General features: G+C 43.6%; 1 protein-coding gene across 1 annotated transcript in view; it reads left to right on the forward strand.

The window, feature by feature from the left end:
* The first annotated feature begins 4,571 nt into the window (after positions 1-4,571).
* cadm4 (cell adhesion molecule 4) overlaps positions 4,572-20,901 on the forward strand; it is a 229,403-nt gene continuing 213,073 nt past the window's right edge. The window contains exon 1 of the mRNA XM_044033448.1: positions 4,572-5,039. Coding sequence (XP_043889383.1) covers positions 4,967-5,039 — 73 coding nt within the window. The 5' untranslated portion in view covers positions 4,572-4,966. The remainder of the gene's footprint in view (positions 5,040-20,901) is intronic.

A 20,901-nucleotide genomic window follows, 5' to 3' on the forward strand; every position in this document is an offset into this window, starting at 1 on the left:
TCTCAGAATAGCGACGTGTGGATCTTATGTGTCCCAGCGTGATTTGTTTTATAAGACAGGACGAGACATCAGCAACATTGTGCAGTGAAGAGAAATAAGTGGCTGCAAACAGGTTGGAGCATGACTGGAAACATTTCATTGCTCAAAATACGTGGTCTTTTGTCCCCGCCCACCCCTGTGCTGCCACTGTATACACACAAATGCTCCCTCAGTCTGGTCTGATAGTATTGCCTCAGAGTCCATTTTGGGGTAACCTGACTTTGCCATTTACAGATTCTTTTTCTTGAAAACATTTTTTTAATAAATTGAAGAACAACAATAAACAAAAACAATCACCAAACGTTACACACTGCACCTTTAAAGCTGTTTATACAGCACCTGTTGTAGCTTAAACACTGGTTTCAGACCAGTTAGTGCAACACTAGTCTTTTGAAGCCTTTATCAACATTCTTACATCATTAATATGAAATCAACTTAAAAATCTATTTCAACCATAATTATAATTATACGTTACACAGTTCCTCACATCTCTTAAATTAAACGTTTTGGTCTCAGAATGTGTCTCTTTGAACATTGTCTGTCTTTCCTTTTTTTTATGTCTGTCTCTGGTGTTTTTCCTCCTAATTATTCACTTTGAGTGTCATGTCATTTTTGTTACTGCTAATGACTGAGAATGGTTTGATTTGTGGCTCTTTTTGTGCACTTGTCTTCTGTTTCTCAGCATTATGTGTCCTATGATCACTTCCTACGACTGTGTCACTTCACACTTCCCATTTTTCTTTGCAAAACATATTTTTTGTGCTTTGCACTTTGCGATGCTAAGCAAATTTGAATTGTTTACAAGGTCTGGTGAAAACCGCACTCTATTGTCTTGCACTCCAATCACAATTTGATCCCTCAAAACAGACTCGCACAGTGTCTTTGAATACTGTCTCTGAATGTATACCCTTTGTCTTGTCTTTCTCCAGTGTGCAGTACATACAACACTGACTCACAGCAAACATTGACTAATACATTGAAGCCCCATTTGCAACTGTACGCCATCACCCACCGCTGTCCTCGCCATGGTCACTTGGGTTTGTGTGTTCATGCCGCGTATGTTGTGTCAAATGTCGGGAAAATGGAGGAGCGAAGTTTGTTGCTGAAGCAGGTGTTTTCCCTCATTACTTCCTGACAATGCCCCATCTGGTGTCGGGGAAGCTGCTGCCGCTGACTCCCTGCCAAGTGGGGAACAAACACTCGCAGGGAGGCTGACAGGGAAAGATGGGAGGGAGGATTTGGGGAAGGAGCAGGGAGGATGTTATCGTCACCAAAACAACAAGGTTAAAACTTTGTGTCAAGACAGAAACTCGCTTTGCGGAGAGAGCCTGGAGCTGAGACTTCAAGATTTTGCACAGATCCATAAGTGAAATTCAAATAAGAGGTTGAAGTGTTCAAAGTAACTTTGTGGAAGTCAAGGGGATAAATATTAATATTAATGCTAACTGAATACTTTGATGCCTCACTCTCTGTTTGAACTTTTCTGACTGTTTGAACCAAACTGACCAAAGTGTCTGGAGGATTTGTGACGGATGAGCGAGAGAGAGCGAGAGAGAGGGAGAGAGAGAGAGAGAGACCAATGACATGTCTTAATCAATGTTACCTGAGGAGGGCGCCAAAGACACAGTTTCATTCAGGTCTTGGAGCCACTGAAGCCCACTAGATTAGGGAGAGGACAAAAAAAAGTGTGGAAATAGAAACCATTTTCATAATGGAGCAGCACTCTCTGACTAGAAAACACAATTATGGGCAAACTATGGCCACAGCATGAGGGAACATTTTAAAGAGCCCCTTTAGCAGGATCTAATAGGCCCTGACTGCAGAGGAGCAGGAACACAGGCTCATCCAGAGCTCAAGTTTTAGTTCCGGGCCATTACCGTCTTTGTGAATGGTGAATTAACCAAATACACTCAGGTCTGTTCTCGGCTCGTCTTAATGACTCTTCTATGCATATTCTGTAGATGATGCAGCTTCAACAACACAGCGTCCCATGACCTCAACCCTCCTGGGATTCATCCGCACACATGGTGTGACTTTGCTGTTGTTTTTACGAAAAAAAAAAATAATCCAAAAGCAACCAGAGATGGATAAAACAAACAAAAACAAGAACAAGAAACAAACATCTATGTCTGTGACAGCCTCAAAATATGACTTGTATACGTTCACATTACCAGTCATGTGGTTCAACTCCAATGCTGTTCATATTCATAACATAGGTGTCTGACTTTCATGTGTTTGGCTTTGTCACTTGTGATGAAACCGCAGAGTTGACATGATCACTGCAGCATGGCAGACATGAGCATCCCTCACTCACAGTCGGTGGGTGTTAAAATGTCCAAAAAACATTTGAACATGTTAAATATTTCAATGGCGTTGACGATTGCTCACTTAGTGCACATTTGCACATCTGTTCTGACTTCTAAAAGCCAAAGTCATTAAACTGGTTTAATCGTTTACTTCAAGTTCAGTATCACCACACTTAGAGCATCACAGTGAATACGAAAGGACAAATTAACACTAGTAACCACTTTTGTGTTTTTACTGCCCTCTCTCTAAGGTTAAAAAAAACAAAAACAAGAATGGCACTGGTTTGGTGTACAGAGTATGTGATATTATATGTATTTTTTTCAGTTTTTTCTTCCCAATATCTGATCCAGTATATGTACTACAGAGTTTAGAGTCAAAACTCTGACATGACTGTTCTCTCTCAAGTTGAATGGCCACGTTACAGGCATACAATCACCCGCCACATTATTAGGAACACCCGTTTCGACTGCTTGTTGATCACGTTGCAGCAACTCAAGTCACGCATTAAGTCGCGTGGACATGGTCACAATGAGCTGCTGAAGATGAAACACAGCATCGGAATGAGGAAGAAAGGCGATGAAAGTGACTTTGAAAGTGGCATGGTTCTTGTTGGTCCGAGTATTTCACAAACTGCTGATCCACTAGAGTTTCCCACACAAAACCATCTCTAGTGTTTACAGATAATGATCCGAGAAAGAGAAAAACACCCAGTGAGCGACAGTTTTCTGGGTGAAAATGCCTTGCTGAGGCCAGAGGTCAGAGGGAAAATGACCAGAGTGGTTCAACATGATAGAAAGACAACACAAACTTAAATAACCACTCGTTAGACGAAAGTAAAACTAAGCCTATTTTCTAAAGAAAAGTTTTATTTCTTGCCTAAAAAAGAAATGAATCTTGGTAAGCAAGTTTTGCACTAGAAAAATAATCTCATTCCATTTTTTTCTCCAGAGGAAATTACAGTTTACTTAAGATAAAACAATGGTTTGCATGAAATCCCAAATGCTCCTGGTTTGTGTGTTCAGTACTGGTGTGTATTAATAAATGTTTTTAATACAGAAGTAAAATTCACTATCATTGGTGTGTGTGAAAATATAAGAACTGCTATATAAAACAGAATTAGAAGATATTCATTCTTAAAGTCATCTTAATCCAAGCTAGTTTTCTCCTGTTTTTCCTCAGTATAAGGAACATTACAGTCTGAAAGTGTCAAGGAAAACAAGTTAGTCTTAAGTATTGTTGCAGATAATTTTTCCTAAAACAAGAACATTTAAATAAATGTAATAATGTTTGGCTTTTTTCTCGTTGGGCTGTTGTTTACAGTGTCAGTGAGTGTGTGATCAACGACCACACACTGAAAATCAGAATTCACTCACTTCAAAGGGAACAAATTGAACTTGAGTCACTTTCAATCTGGTAATCTGGACGTAACAAGGTCTGGGACGGATTATGGGCCTGTGAGCCCCTGGGCACAGATGGATATAACTTAACCTTCATTATTTGACTGAGGATCCATCAGGACATCAGTGGAGGCTAACATAGCCTATACATGGCCCTCTAAAGACATCCATGATAACAATAATATTAATAATAATAATAATAATAATAATAAGAATAACAATAATAATAATAATAATAATAATAATAATAATAATAATAAATCATGATTTGGCTTCTGTAAAACATAATAGTAGCAAATATATCAGGATAATGGCACAGATGTTTGGGCCTTGGGGCCCCCGGAGTCCTTGGGGGCCCCTCAGTAATCTATTCAGTAACCCATCCTTGAAGAAGGTGAGTCCACCTGCAGGTGAATGAGCAGACAAAAACAAACGCTGCAGGATAATCTGTATTATCACTTCTTTTTTTTTCCCCTTTCTTTCTCCTCAGTCCACTTCAGGATTCGATGAATGACATTGTTGTCTCTTCCAACAATAAACATCTGCTTCATCCTCATCATCTTAATCACTGTGCCACGCGCATCCTATTCGCTCTGTGGAGCTGAATTTGGAATGAATTGCTTGTTTGCGTGTGGGAAATTAATGTTGGTTATCAATCATGTTTAGGGCGAATTGAGCGCAATTAATTGGAAGATGCAGCCTCTCTCTCTCTCTCTCTCTCTCCTATATACAACCCACTTCCTTTCCTTTTTTTCTCCCCATTTAAAGCCCAACCCCTCTCTCTCCTCCACACACCCCCTCCACCTTCTCCCGCTCCCTGCAATTGGTCAGACTGACACACGGGGCCCGCCTCATTGGCAAAGCTTTTAAATACATTTACAATGTAAAGAAACCAAGAAAAACCGGCTAAGCCGTCGCAGTCAGGCTCAAACACACACTCACAGAGAGAGAGAGAGACCGAAAGTGGGTGTGTGTGTGTGTGTGGGAAGGAACTGGGAGCAGCAGCTTTTACGCACGGAGCGCAGGAGGGAAAACACACTCCCAGTCTTTCACGCACAGTCGCGCAGGACAAGCACACAAACACACGCGGAGAAAGACACACGGACGCACTGAGTGAACCTGCGGGTTCATGTCACTGTGATTTGCCCCCTACAGAAGAGGAATACTGACTGAGAAACATCACCACAGGAGGAGAACGACGAGGAGGAGGACTAACCACAGCGATGGCTCTCGCGAACGTGTGGAACTACTGCGTCCCTCTCGCCGTGATCACCGTCGCCTGCCTGGTGCGCACTGGTAAGGCTCGAGCGGACAGAGTGGAAGAGTGTGATGTGAATGTGAAGAGTGATCAGCCGCTGCCGCTGCTGCTGTTGTGTTGTGTTATGTTGTGTTGTTGTGGTTTTGTGGTGCAAGTTTGCAAACACCGGGATTCAAGCACAGATCTTCAGCAGCTGTCAGGCTGGGCAGAGATGTGTGAGCGCGCAGCGGCGGGACAATACTTGCACGTGCAGATATTTCGTCCTGCACTGTGTGCGCTTAGTGTCCACTGCTGCTCAAATCACTCTCCTTTAGCGCAACGAAAACAAGAACCCACAACAGTGTCCACATCCGTTTGGCTGTTCGGATATGAGTCATTATTTCGACCACTTCTGCAAAATGAAAGGCATTTTAACAAAAGTGACAACGAAAGTGAAAGGGTTTGACTTTACCCACTCACAGGATCGTCATGTGGTCTTAACGTTTAGTGTGTGTGCGTGCGTGCGCGCGCGCGCATATGGAGAGCTCATGTCACAGCCACATAACAAATGCACGCAGTGGAGCAGACTCAGCACATGTCATCTGTCTGTGTCTGTTTTCATATCCCACACGAGCAGAGAGCACCTCTGAGACCTCACCTTATCACACACAATAACATCAGACCATGATTCCCCACACAAGGAGGCTCTAATGGCACCTGCAGTGCTTTGTGTTGCTTCTGATGTTCTCCCTCCTCTCTGGATCATCTCCTCCGTATATAATCTACTTTACATTAAGATGCATGTGTAATTCCATCCAGTGCCGTTTGGCAGAGATTGAGTGTTACTCTTACTTGATATGAGTAAGTCTGGGTCACCGCCACTGACTCCTGCTGGTCCCAAAATGATCATTTTTGAGTCTTTTGATAATGTCAAAAAATGTCTTCATCTTTCGAGGGGTCGCCACAGCCGATCATCTTGCCCTATCCTTTGTGTCCTCAAGTCAGTACTGTTCACAGTCATCTGCATATTTGATTTGGCAATGGTTTGTACACTAGATTATCCGGGGCTTGGGACTGGCACTGCAGGAGCACACTGGATGTGGCCCCCGTAGTGGCTGGTGTCTTTAATGTCACAACATTTAATGGTCTCAATGGGTAGTTGTGGGTCTTCTCCAATAGAATGCAATGTCAATTATGTAAATTATCCTCACATTTGGAGACGATTTAGTATGGACTATATGAGTGCTGTCTCTATTGTCACAGTCTATGGTCCCCACAGAAGAAGGTAAATATTACATTGTCACATATTGTTGCGACGTACATCAATTATTGTAGTAATATTTAAACAGTGTTGTGTATTTTCCTTATTAGTCCACACACATTGTTTTTTGTAGTGACCCAGGCTTCATTCGCTCCTTCGCACTTATTTCTTTATAGATACTTCACATTTTCCAACTCCCTTAAGCGTAGTAAAAAAAAAAATGTATGTGATATTTCAAGATGTTTTTTCCTTTTTATTTTCTACGTTTCCATTTATGCGCAAATCGACAATGTGCATAAAAACAGGCTGATGGAAACCAGCTATTATGTCACGGACAATATAACACTAGTCATGGATTTGCTGCAGAATGAGGATTGGGTTTCGGCTCAGTCATAACTCTGAATGTCCTCAGCTCCATGTTGGTGTTGTGTGAGATCTGCTTGAGTGTGTGTTCTTGTATTTGTGATCTCTTTAGGACCTTTTTATGGCATAAACACTGACCTTATCAGAACCGGTAGTCCTCATGGAGACCAACAAAACCTGGTTCCAAATGAGGCAGAACCTAATTTCTGAGGAACTGGTAAAGTTTAGGGCTAAGATTTGAATTGCAGTTAGGGGTTAATGATAACTGGGATTGTGCGATTTGTGTATTCTGTCCAAATCAATGGAAGTCAATGCATGTGCTTCAAAGGATCGCTGCGCAAACCTGTGTGTGTGTGTGTGTGTGGGTTGGTGCTGTAATGCAGACTCATAACAAACCTCATTAAATTCCTCCCAAAGCCTCAGTGACCCTCACCAAACAGTAGCGACTAACAAGGACGTGCACACTCATGTCGCCTCACTGCTTGTGTCTGATTGTTGTTGTTGTGGCTTTGTTTACATTGTCCTCACGCTCTGAACGGGTTAAGTGTGTTGTCACCTGCGCTGCGCTGTAGCTGTAACGGTGTTTTCTGTAGCCTGTAAGGAATGCTACTTTACTCCATAACCATTCTTCTGGCTGCTCTGACACCAACCTCTACATGGCCTCTGTATTGATTTCTTCTCTTGTGCTTACGTCTGTTCGGGAACAATGTATGGATCATTTGTATGCTTGGATGAGTACGTGTTTGTATGTTAGTTAAAGTGGATAACTGAGTGCAGCCCATTTATTTATACTGTTTATGTATATATATATATATGTGTGTGTGTGTGTATGCTTGCATGCAGCGTCAGTGTGCTTTGCCCCGTGTGCTCTTCTCAGTGCTGGTTTTTGCCTGGGCTGCAGGCAGCCTCTGCTGGGGGCTGCTCACTGATCACTGTCATTAATCCTGCCACTGACAGGGGCCAGGGAAGACAGGAGGCCAAGGGGGTGGAGGGGTGTTGAAGGCAGAGAGGGGATGGAGGAGGAGGAGGACTATAGATGGTTTGATTCTGACCGCACAGTATTAAAGGGGGAATTCAGGTTTTTTTGTGTCCTAACACTGCCTGCACAACACCCCACTGTGTCGAGGACCAGCTTGAGACACGGACGCTTGCTTCTCATGCTACTGGAGACAAAACTTAGAGCCACTCAATAAAAGCCTCCCCTAATAAAATCACCATCAGCGTAACTCTCTATGTTAAGAATATGTTCTTTTGCCATGTTGAATTGCTGTTACACAGCCCTTCTCAGCCCCACGCTGACGTTAGTGTTGCTCTCCCACAGATTCGGTCCACAGAGAAAATCCACAATTTTACACCGCGGCACTCAGACGTTGCTGATGCACTACTGTGTCCAACAGCAAGTTCATGTTTGTTATTTTGTGACTTAACTATTGGAAATCCTGACGAGGCAGCATTAGACCAGCAGCTCCAGTTTCCCTGCAAAACTAAAAACACAGATTTTCTCCACGGTATTTAGTGTCGGTGAGTGAGCAGTATAGAAACGTCGGTGTCATGGATTATAACATAGACTTACGCAGGCGTATATATATTACGAGGTTATCCTCTGTGCTTCTGTGTGACCCTGCTGGCAGCCATGTTTTCACTGAGAAGCAGTAAGTGCTGACAATGTGTCAGTACCTCAAACAACCGCAATTCAAAAGACCCGAACTATCGCGATACTCATAAATAATAATCATGTCTCCGTCCATTTTCCCATGAAGCGAAACTTGTCAAATCCAATTAAGAGGAGAGGAAAATGGAGAACAAAAAGTGGGAGGACATAAAGGATGGCGGTTGTTATTAGGCTGGAATAGAGATGGACAGATTGATTTGGCAGATAGACGGATGAGCGGACAGATAGATTTAGAGGGTGCTGTGATGACGGCGAGGCTGGGAGTCTCGGCCCTCCTTTGTCAAACCAAGGAGAGACGGCACAATGGAGCGATGGAGGGAATATGAAAGATGGGAAAGAGCCAGGGAGGGTGGAGGAGTGGGAGAAGAAAGGCAGAAAGACTTCACAGTGTGTCTGATGGGCAGGCCTGAGGGACTGACGCACACACACACACACACACACACACGGTGTGTGTATGTGGACTGAGTGCATGGCTTAGTAGGGGTGGCTGATCCATGGCAGCTGTGAGTCCAACAGAAACCCTCTACATACAGTAACAAATGATGTTAAACTCCATCTCCGCTGACCAACCCTCAGCGGCCACCATGCGTCCCTCCATCATTAACATTCCTCCGCCTCCTTCCCGTCCCTCTCATGCCTCCCATTACCACCTGCCTTATCGCCGTGCACATTAAATCACCGCCATTTGTTTATTTGAACGTGTGCAATGAGAGTCATCCGTTTGAGCTTGTTTGCCATCATTCTGTTTGGACCTTGGCTGGGGGCTCTGGCGGTTGAGAAACGGCAGCAGTCGGACGTACTTGTGGGAGGAGATTTGAATACCAATTATAGCTGGTATATGTGTGCAAGCGCACACAGCTACACACACACACACACACCACAGAGAAACACTGAGGCCATGCATAAATCACTGTGAGTCTGAGAGGGAAGCCTCGCGTGTAATCACAAACATCAAGGAAAATGCTGTATACACAAAACATAGGGATTTAGATCCACATCATCAAACACATAGGTGGAAACACACAAGTGCATATACACCTCACCTATACACGGCTTATGTAGCGCGTTAGAGTTTCTGTGAGACGGAGGAATAGGACTGCTTATGCAAGAGTTCCTCAGATCCCAGTTGCTATTTTTGATGCTCGTCAGATGCAGTTTGCATTATAGCAGACTTGACATTGCCTTGTCACTTTCTTCCACACAGCGCTGACTTTGCTGTTTCTACATCTTTGTTCTCAAATGCGGTTCTTCCTCGAGACTGGGTTTGGGACCCACAGGAGGTTTTTTGTGTTTGGTCTCCGTATAAATTAGCAGACTTTTTTTTTGGAACCTATTGATTTATGTCTGCAGTACACCTCTGAACCACAAAGGAGCATGTTCATTTTCCAACGTAGTCACATGCAGTCTCTGCCATAATAATAATAATAATCCAATGAATGTGTCTGCCGCCCAGCTAAAGAAAAGTCTTCTACAGTTCGACAGTTCTGCAAATCAAACTATCACTTACTATTTTTACAAAAGAAAAGCACCGAACATTAAGTCAGCCAACTATTTTATACAAAGTGCAAAGTGGAAAAATAGACTACAGTATTTAATATTAAGCCAGCTGGTCCGTCTTTCACACTAGCAATGTGTAAGTAAAAGTATATACGATCAATGTCTATATAAGCATCATGTTAACTCCATCTAAATGTGATTATTAGGTTTCATTTTCAATTCCACATTCATACAATAAAGTTGTGCAATTTATGATATGTCGCCTCAAAGAATGTCTTGGAAAAGTCTAGTTGAACTAATCAAGAATACTATTAGGTGTTACAGAAATGGTCTTTCAGGATTGTCATCTATAAAAAAGTGGGTCTTCATATTCAAAGTTGGTCGCCCTGACACTGAAAATGTCTTCTCAGTTGGCCAAGATTTATCCCGGGAGGGTAATTCACCCCCGAATAAAATAAACTTGTGGGCAATTTAATTAAAACCGAGCTAGGCCTTCCATCCTACCTCCCTGTCCTGCCATCTCCGGGTCCATGGTGTAAATTTTAGCCCGGCACACGATCAGGTTTCAGTATTACATTCTTTTTATGTGATTCCTCATCTTTTGTAGATCTGAATAATTGGACAACCTGAACCTGGCACACCGTCCTGGCATGCCTGTCAACACAAGAGAATTTTAATTATTTATTTTTTTTCTTAAATGCTGCCTGCTCGCTGTCGCGCATGACCCTGTTTGATGAAATGATGCAGTCGTAGAGGGTGCTGACACGGTGGCCCGCTATCTCAGCTCAACAACTGCCTCAGCATAAGCTCCATAAACAAATTGGACTGTGTCGCTTCTTGGGCAAGTGACGACTGAAAGAGTTACAGAGCTTAGTGTGGGCTGGTTCTTATTCTCCCTCAGGCTTTTATAGTGTCCATTACTCAGAAGCAGAAGAAGTTCCTAGCCTTACCGTTCAGCACAGGTGATGTATTTTACAGTAATTATCTCCTCATCTGCCCCGAGTCTTCAGTGCAATCCATAACTCCTTGTTTTGAACTGCTGTTGTTTCATGCTTTGATTGCATCTCCATAACCCCCTCCAGCGTTCTAGACTGGGTCCAGAGAGGAATTTATATTTACACTCGCTTCAGTAGAAATTATGGGAAATAAGATAGGTCATTTAGTTTCATCTTGAAGGGTACGTCACGTGACGAGGCCATCACATGTCACATCCCGTGTGCAGCTCTTTGTTTCACTTTTGTCCTCGCGCCGAGGTTCATCGAGGAAACATGAGGCACTCTGCTCAAAAGGGGCAGAAAGATACACCAATTGGTAATTGAAGCCTTATATCTCATTTGACCATTTGTTTAATTGTCCATTAGTGAAACTTTTTGTCAGTCTAATCAGGCCGGTGCTAATGCAGAAACACTCTTTATGGCTGCCACCTCATCTCCTTCCCATTACTATTCCCCAGACATTGCCGCTTGTGATTATCATAATGGTGATCTATGTTGTCCTTATGTGTCTCTCTCTCTCTCTCTCTCTGAGAACAACTGGCGTTTCATCAACTTTGCTGCTGAAGTTTTTTTTTTTGTTAATGCTGACTTGGATGCCAAGGACATCTCCTCCATTTGCTGGCATGCGAATCCTGCCAATCAATCAAGCGTTCTCTGGCTCCATCCAATCTGATTGGCTCGGTACAAAAGCAGAATGCCCCCCTTGGGTGCAGCTTCCCACACTGTGACCTTGTGTCCCCTGAGCCAGCAGCTTTTCTTCAGTCGCTGACCCCTCTCATAATTTGTCTTTGCCACGGGAGTGGAAAAATCACTAAACAGTGATTCTCTTAGCACCACTTCTTGGCAATACACACAGGGGGGGAGTTGCTATGTATTCTTTGGGGTACAAGGTGGACTTTTGTGCGAAGCCAGTCACTGTTGAATTGTGGACAGGGAACATAGGCAGGGGGTGAAAGACAGGATTCAGAGTGAGGAAAAAAAACATTAAAACACTGCCATGGGGTGAGAATTCTTCACTACTGGTGACACCGTATCCATGACAAAGAGTAAATGTTTGTACCCCCTGCTTGGCCCAGGGCCTGTTTAAACCCCTCCGCTGCTACTTTGTTACCTGTCTTTGCAACTCCTGCAGGGTGCAATGCTAACAGGGTCAGACAGCGTGGTAACTTGGTAACGTGGTAACCAAGGTGATTATCCCCCACTCAGACACTGCAATTGAGCCCTCACCAGTCGTGATTGGATGAAAGGGGCTGATTAAGCTGAAAAGGGCAAGTGCCTAAAACTGAAAAGCTGGAATCCGTCTGCTGCCAGCTGAGGGGCTAAAACGTATCTCATCTGGAAGATGATGTAGATGATGATGTGGGAGTAGAGACAAGAGGTGGAGTGGACACCTGGTAATAAGGTGCTTGTCCAGGAGAACGGAGGGGCGTAAAAACCAGGTGAAACTGTCAAGTCCAGACGTCGCCAACCAAACCAATTTACATTTACCCTTGGGAGGTCCGTGTGTCTAGTGAAGGCCAGCTGATGAAGAGTGACCAGGCTTAGCCAGGGCACTGAGGGACTGATGAGGTCGGAGAGGTACTGTAGAGTAAAACAGAGAGAGAGAGAGAAAGAGAGATATGGCTGGCTGCACAGTGTATAAAAGAGTGAAGGAAGGGAGGTAAAGTGCCAGGGGCATGTGTCACAGACCAGTGAAGCAGGCAGGAGCAGAGCAGAAGAGAAAGTCAGACAGTGAAGAGTCTAACAAATGAGTGAATGATTGCAGGATTTCAGCTCTAAAATTGAGGCTTGTACATGTAATCAAAAGGAAGACAAGGGAGAGAAGGAGTGACGGCAACCCCTGCTGCAGCAAACGACAGATTTAGCGAGCCGAATGAACTGAAGAAGAAACAGGGATGGTGGGACCGAGGCTACATCGACACTACTCTGAACCTGGTTCCCGTCCAGGCTTTTAGTTTGAAAACTTCCACATATCAAAAACTTTTGTTATTTCCTGTTTCCTGTTTACACCTGCTTGTGAATGCTGTGTACCTGAATGCTCACCTGATCTACGTTTTCAGGTAGTCCTGGTAGGCCTGAGACGATCATCGTGTTGTTGTTTTGTTTTTTTGAGAATGGCATTTTCAAATGGATATGCTGGTGTAGAAAGGGATGGGGGGGTGGGGGGGGGACTGAGAGATGGATGGTGATGCTTAAAGATAAACAGCGAGCAAGGGCATGCACCGTGGAGGTGACCACTCCAGAGAACCAAAGTGTCATGATCGATGAGGTCACACTATGAGCACACACTCGCAGACACAAGCAAACAGGTTTTGAAATTGTTTTTCCAGCAGTTCATGGAGAGCCCTCCCACTTTCAGCGAAGCGACATGGCGCTCTGGTTCAGGGATTTAAACACCCACACACATACACTGCCACCAAATCCCTCATCGTATCATCACCATTGATAGATTCACCATGATGAGATTGTTGAATGCTGAAAATTACCAGTCAATGCAGTGCACTATCTGCGGGGAAATCAGATGGAAATTTTCAGAAGGCGGACACAACACTGCTAAAGAGGTCTCAGGTGAGTTTTCTATCTCAGAAAACTCTCAAAACATCTCTCCCTCGAGTGGCAAATTCATTTGTGTTAACACCACCTCTTGCATACATAAATTGCTACTGTCGGTAGCGGTGGCTACAGAAGCGTCAGTAATAGCATGTTTGTTAGAATGCACTCATCCACTCTATTGTACTGACACATGTCTCAGAAACATTTGATATTTTGAGAAAGAAAAAGGAAGGACATTGTCTTTGAATGATAAGACTGGAATATTATGTGATTTGTGGTTTTCATGATCGCAGTTCTGGTCATATTAGGTACGTTTGGACCCACATTTAGGTCTGCTTGTGATCGGATTGAGCCTGGCTAACACCAGACTGAATCTCACTCTCATTTAAGATTGAGTATGCGTCTGGAAAGGGTGTAGCCACCTCCCAAGAATCGTGACCAACGCATGTAGATCAAAATGCCTCTTTACGTAATTGAACAGACCTTCAACCAATCACACCAGTGATCTGGATGATGTATGCAGTGTGACAGAAACATCAATAAACAAGCTTGTTTTCAAGGAGCAATGGCTATCCAGTAATAGACAAATTTGGCCACGGGGAGCTCAAAGGACCAAGTCGCTTCAAGTGGAAGCAACAGCCGTGTCGTAAGGCAGCTGCTATCTGGCGGCTGCCATGTTTACTCCGCCTCTAGCCAGGAGAAAGATCCCGTTCGAGATTGGTTCTCTTTTTTTGTGAGATTCTGAAGTTGGCCAAAATGGCGTCCTTGCCACGTGTGTCTGCAGAGCAACATCAAATCCCCGGCGGACTCGGCTGGATTCACCCAGGCAAGATCAGATCATTCAAAGACAATGTCTGTCACAGTCTAAACACACAGTCTAAAACATGATCACGTCCTGATTTTATGTCTTTGCAAATGTTTCAGAAAAACCACTGTACATCCTTGAAGAAGTTCATGCTATTTCTAGTCAAAAGGCAAGCGATAACAGCAGCTGTCAATAGATCAAACTCCGATTACCCAGCTCCATTTTGAACAGGTGCCAGGAGATTGTTGACACAGCTACTAAAAAAAAATCAACTGCGGCTTCTGTTATACTTCCCCGATGCACTCCCTCACTCCCTGCAGCTTGTCTCTATCTGTCTATTCTCTCCTTTATCTTTTTTTGCGGGCCAAAGACAAGAGCCTTAACATCAGGAGTAGTAAGCTTTCATCCACTTCATTAGCAAACTGTAAACAGCCATTAATTAGACACAATTAATTACCAGCATATGAAAACAATCCTTGAAAAGTTGGCGGCTCTCAAGCACCACCATGCCCTTGTAGGCAGGAATACGTGAGATAGACAAAGCAAGGAGAAAGAAAAGGAAACAATTGAGCAGTAACAGGCCTGTGGTCATGCTTAATGTTCTGGGACGAGATTTAACACAATGATTTTCTGGGTTCTTTTGAGATTCATAAGGTCATCAATTCATCCTCTGCTTTCAGCTGGGCAAAACAACAGTAGGGGCTATGCAGCCGTCTGCACTGAGGGAGAGAAAAGGAAAGACGCCAGGCCAAATTGGATTGGTGCTGTGATTGTTTCTGCAGAGATTGTTACAGTTGGCAAGTCCACTTAAAAAAGTGGCCAAGCACCAGTGACCTTGAGGGAAAGCTGTGGCTCATTCTCCCCCAGGATTCATTTTTCCCTCAAGCGACTGAAGGGGCATTTAAGTGCGTGACTGCAGATTCACCTTATGGCCGTTAACAGGTACAGCCCGTCTCTCCTCACTCCACATAAAGTGCACCAGCAGATTGAAGCGATGCTTTAACTCATGTCCACAGACATGTTCCTATCTCTGTGTCCATCTGGTCGGTGAATAATGTTATCGCGGCCCACAGAAGGACTCTCTTTTTTCTTCCTGCCCGTTGCAGTGGAGGAGTGGAACAGCCATGCAGTCTGTGATAGCAAGTGAGCTTCACACAGGCCTTGGGCACTGCACACAGTTAGGGAGAAACGGTGGTTCATAGCAACTGTTCCCTGCTGGGCCATACCGGTGAATTGAACTGTGGAGCAGCTTGCAGAGGCCAGTGGGGTTCTGTGCTCGGTACCAGAGTAATTTTAGCTTTTGTGGACCATGTAGCTATGGACGACGAGTGGATTCTGTGCCTGCAGTCTGTGCAGTGCAGTACACACAGCACGATATCGCCTCCTGACTGCATGTACAGTAACATACTTTATTGCAAGAGAAACTAATAAAAGAAAGCTGTGGGGGAATGTGCTTTCATTCTTGATTATTTTTCTCTTCCCAAAGGGCAAGACAGCTGCCATCTGTCCTCGCCTTATCGGAGCAAATCTGTTGGCTGTTTTAGTCGAGTTTCCAATTTTCTGAATGTCTGATCCATCTTGATTTGTTTGGAAATAAAATCTTTCATTCGGTGATTAAATAAAGACATTAGCAGTTTTCAGACATTAACTCTGGATAATGTTTGGGGAATTGTGTCTGGGCGTTCTCCAAACATTTGACGCTCACATGTGATGTGTGCAGCGGGAGGTTGTCTGGCTGAGTTGCGTTCACAGCAGCTGGAGAATCTCTGAAGGTTTCGGGGGCAGAACACCATCCAGAACTTCTCCTGCTGTGTCGTGCCCTCATTGGACATTATCCCAGGGTTAGACGAGGTAACTGACAGAAGAGTCTCCAGAGAATGTCTGGGGTGACTGGGGACATTTGTGCTCATAGATACAAGCTCTCTGGACAATATCCAGAGAATGTCCAGAAGTGTACCAAAACTACTAAACCACTCTTTCCAGGTGCAAATATTCTACTAAATCTAATTTTAATAATGCTACTGCATTCAAAGTTTGCCATGGACTTTCTTAGTCTACCCTTTCACCACCCGCTTGTCCAATCAGCATGAGTATTGTTGTCCCAGTCTCATCATGTGGTTAATCTTGGTAAGCTCAAAAGTATCATGCATTTCTGCTTATATCTGAATACTACAGTGTAAAAGCCTTTGTGTGCTTTGTAAGGCAGGAAATTAAGGCTGACTCGACCGATTCGAGTGAGTCTGCTACTCCAGATTGATCATAATGAAGAAGTACCTGGTGAGTACCCACAGGTTTCATTAACTATGATTAAGTAGACAGACCAATTTTAATAATGAAAAACTTTGCCAGCTCATTAGAAAACAACAGACCTCTGGGGTATGTATGGTGTGCAGTGAAAATACTTTTAACAACATTGTGATGCCAAGACTACATTTGTTATGCATACTTCATAAGCACTGTTGTGTATATCAAACTTATGAAGGCAATTAATTGGGGGTCAGATTTAGTTTTGTGACAGCACTTGTATATGCATTTATAACTGAATCTTATTTGCCAAGGAGATGGATTTGAGTTGTACTGGTGGGAAGTCGATTTATGAGCTTATGGGGAAAATTAAAAACAAACAAACCATTGGTAATTAAAAAGCAGGTTGATCCCAAGCGATGACTGATGTATACATCTCTGGCTGTGTTACAAAAAAGCACTAAAATCTGCGTAAAGCAGACAGAAAGATTGGTAGGTTAGCTTGTGCCCATGCACACATTTGCATATGCATGATTACAAAGATTACACCACACTCAGGAGACTATTGAGACCTTTTCAAGTTTCCAAACTTATTTACTGCTGCGTCCTCTGTGCTTTTTAAATGCCATGTTCTCTCACTGGCCTCCTTTTTATATGCTTCCTGAGGATATTGTAGACAAACAGGGACACACACCAGGTGATTGTGTTCCAAGCGCACAAACATATTCACAAGTGCACAGCTTTATAGTCCATGCAGCACTGCTTGCCTTCTCTGCCTTCTCTGTTCTTCGCTGGTTCTCTTCTCCCTGCCTTTTGTGGCACCTTGCTCTTTAATGCCCCATCTGTCTTTCTTTCACGCAATGATTTCTTACTCTAAATTCTCCCGCAGTGTTCCCTCGGTTCAAGGGTCTCAGCAGTGATTTAGTGTCTTATTGTTCGTACTCTCCATGATCCCGAGGTGTAGTGCTATTTGTGGTCATATCATAGTGCCGCCATAGCACCTGCATGCATTCATGCACATGGGTGATATGTGGGTCATTTTGAAGGTTACGTCACATCTGTTCCCTCAACCTTTAATTTGAATGGCAGACAGCCAAACATGCAGCTAAGTAGTATTAGAAGCTACCGTGGATGCAGCAGGTCGTAATTAGCATGACATTAAATGGGCAACAGACATTTTTAAGCAATACTGGGATGCCAGTAAGGCGTGACTTGGCGTGCCAAGTACACATGCTCAACATCTTCCAGTCCAGTTGGTGGCACAGTCTCGTTTTGCTCAAAGAAGACGAGAACAAAGAAGCGGTCCCCCTGTACCCAAACGTGTGCCACTCAAGAACATACAAATAGGAGTGAACTCCTGGTGTGAAATTGCCATTGTGAGCTTGAATCTGCTTGTGTGGAACTAAAGCAGACCCTCCATTTGGTATGAATGGAACCACAAGCAATTAGAAATGCATAGCAACGCTCTGCGGAAATGGAGTACAGAGAGCATGAAGGGGCTCAAAGCACAGGCACCTTTCCCCGGTGTTGGTGTTGTGCCATAATAAACTCCTGTGTGATTTTGCTTGAATGTAATTCTCTTCAGTTTTCAATATGGAATATAGCCTATGTCAACCTTATAATATCATGATACAGGGGCTATGATAAGATATCGGGGTACAGTTAAACAGAGTAATTAGGGCTGTTGTGGAAAAAATTCAGCCGAGTTGCGATAGAGAGCAGTACTAGTAGACAGTAGTCTAAAAGGAGGTGACACAAGATGTCTTCATATGAGTTGACGTCATACACTAAAGTGGGGTATCTTGTCTTCCTCTGCGATAGTCCCCTCCGAACTACGATATTTCATCCATGCCAGCGGTGTCAAATCCTTACCAGCTGAGTTAATGGGGATGACATGTGACTGAGGCTGACATTGTGTGACAGTTCATCCCTGGCCATAAATAATACATTATAAAAGCGAAGCTTCAAAAATCAGACCGAGGGCCAGACTTTGGACATGTCGGATCTATGCGATTATCTTGACAGCCCTAATGACGGTATTGTTCACAGGAGCTATGGCCTACGTCACGTCAGTTGACCTCTGCTGCCACCCACTGGCTTTAACTTTAACAAGTGAATTTCCCCGCTGAGGGATCAATAAAGTGTGATCTAATATAATCTATTCCACACTGTTCCTTAGGTGATGTTTATGTCTCAAGACTACCATCACAGCACTTGCTAACCCTCAGTTATATCAGAATCGATACTGTTTATTTTGAATATATATATATATATATATATATATACATATATATATATATATATATACTGATCACATGGCAATTTGGTGTGATTTACAAAACTAGTTTGCAACTGGATTATGGTATGATTAGTCTTTAGTGATTGTTTTGCATGTCTTTTTATACATCATTGACATCATTGCTCCAGGTGCACATGAATCTTCCTTCTCTGTTACTGTTACTGAGAGTTTACAGTGACAGGGATAATCAGTAGCTGACAAAAGGCATATTTTGGTCAAGGGAAGTGGGCAGGAGATATTTCACTGCCAGGATCACTCAGTGATGGATGTTTGGCATCCTCCTGCCTCCCTTGCTGCCTCCACTCTGTGCCTGTATCCTCTTCCTATCAACCTCCTATGTCCTGTCTCTTACTCTGTAGCCACAGGCTGTATGGATGCGAGGACCAGGTATGGAGAAGTAGGCAACGAGGGGAGGTGAGAGAAAAGATTTACAGAGCCCAGGCTGAATGCCTGTGTGCCTGCGCTCTCATTTGCATAGACAAAATGTTTTTTTTCCCCCTCCTGCATTGTCTACTCTCTATATTTTCCTCACTCTATTTTTCCATCTACACACGTCACATCAGTTCATCTCTGATATTATTTTTGTTTTCTCCTGGCTGCTGTCACTGTTCTCTCTGAATAAGTTACACTTCCTTCTTCCATCTCCTTTTGCTTTTGATAGTGACTTGCTTATTGTCTTTCTTTTTTTAACTCTATACCCCCAGATTTACGTTCTTTCCTGCTCTGTGCTTTTTTTTACTTACTCACAGGGCACTGCACTGCTCTGAAGGTGGTGGTGTGGGGGGGCTTATTTTCACAATATATGCACTGTGCAGTCCTCCTAGCCATCTTCATCCGTCTCCGTCTCACCTTCTTGTGCCCCTGTGACAGTTCTAACTAACCCTATATCTTCTCCTCATCGGACTCCTTTAATTCTCCTGAAGCCTGTGCATAACTTTTTATATCCCTGTTATTTGCAGCAAAGCAGAATTTAGTTCTTCCATGTTAAACTTCCCTGACCACGTCCCATTAATCTTTTTTGATCATGCAGTCACTCATTCACTCGCGCACACACACGCACTTCATCACTCCGCTCTTTTCTCATCTGCTTTTTTTTCCCGAACGTCCGCTGCTTCGTATCGCACTTATCCATTATAGATCATGACTCACCTCTTTCTCCCCGGCCTTTTCATTGCATATTGGCCATTTTACAGTTATGCCTGCTCTCGAGCCTCAGTAGCATTCTGCTCACACATGCAGGCACTTACACATGCGTCATTGTCCTTGTGTGTTTTGTCATGCCAAACACACTCCTGACTCTGACTGGCTGAGCCCCACACATGATGGATTGTCAACAAGGAGTCATTTGCTCACAGAGATATACAGTATCTTTTAAATAGATTGCCGTTTTTAGTTTGTTTTATCCAGTGTGTACGTCATGTAAATATTCCATTTAGAGATAAGCCTGGGGTATAGGCAGCGACCCGTATACATGAACACACCTCACAGTTTTTTCATCATGATAATCATTTGGTAAATGACAAATGTTGACCACTCTGCAGTATGGTAGTGTCTTTAAACATGCATATTTATTCATCCATTATTAACTAATCGGGTGTATTCTTGTGTTATCCTCTATTTCCATAAATTGAGTAAAATAACCACCAGCTGCGTTCAATACCGAGCCATGCCGTCCGGCTGAACGAGAGAGCGAAAGACGCTGCGGCGATCAGCTGTTTCTCTGCGCCTCCTCCAGCTGATTCTGATGGAAAATCATTCACGAAGTGCAACAATATTTACTGCCGTGCTTCGCGCTTCTACGGCGCAACATTCAAAAACCACACATTCGTTGGCTGCGACGGACCGACCTGTGACTGTGCAGGAGCGGACTGAAATGGAGCGGAGAGAGACAGTGAAAGACGTCCCGCTGTGATCAGCTGTTTCTCTGTGCAGCCAATTTTGATGGAAATTCTTAAAGTCTTAAATGTAAGCAATATCTTACAGCGCCGCTCGTCCTCTGGTTCTTTGGTAAGAACTCTTTTGATGAACATGAATTTAACTCTGAGACGATTCCATGACATCAGTGCGAGGAAGCGTGGAAAACACTGACGACTGTTTCTTTATGAAATGCTCAATTAGAGATTTTTCTGCATCAATTCATAAATGTTCCAAAGAGAATTGCAGAATTGAGAGTCTAGGTTTTATTTTTATGCACACACACACACACATTCTTGCCCAGCATTCTTAGTGAGG

This window comes from Solea senegalensis, linkage group LG9 (genome assembly GCF_019176455.1).
Source record: "Solea senegalensis isolate Sse05_10M linkage group LG9, IFAPA_SoseM_1, whole genome shotgun sequence".
In the NCBI taxonomy this organism is placed as follows: domain Eukaryota; kingdom Metazoa; phylum Chordata; class Actinopteri; order Pleuronectiformes; family Soleidae; genus Solea; species Solea senegalensis.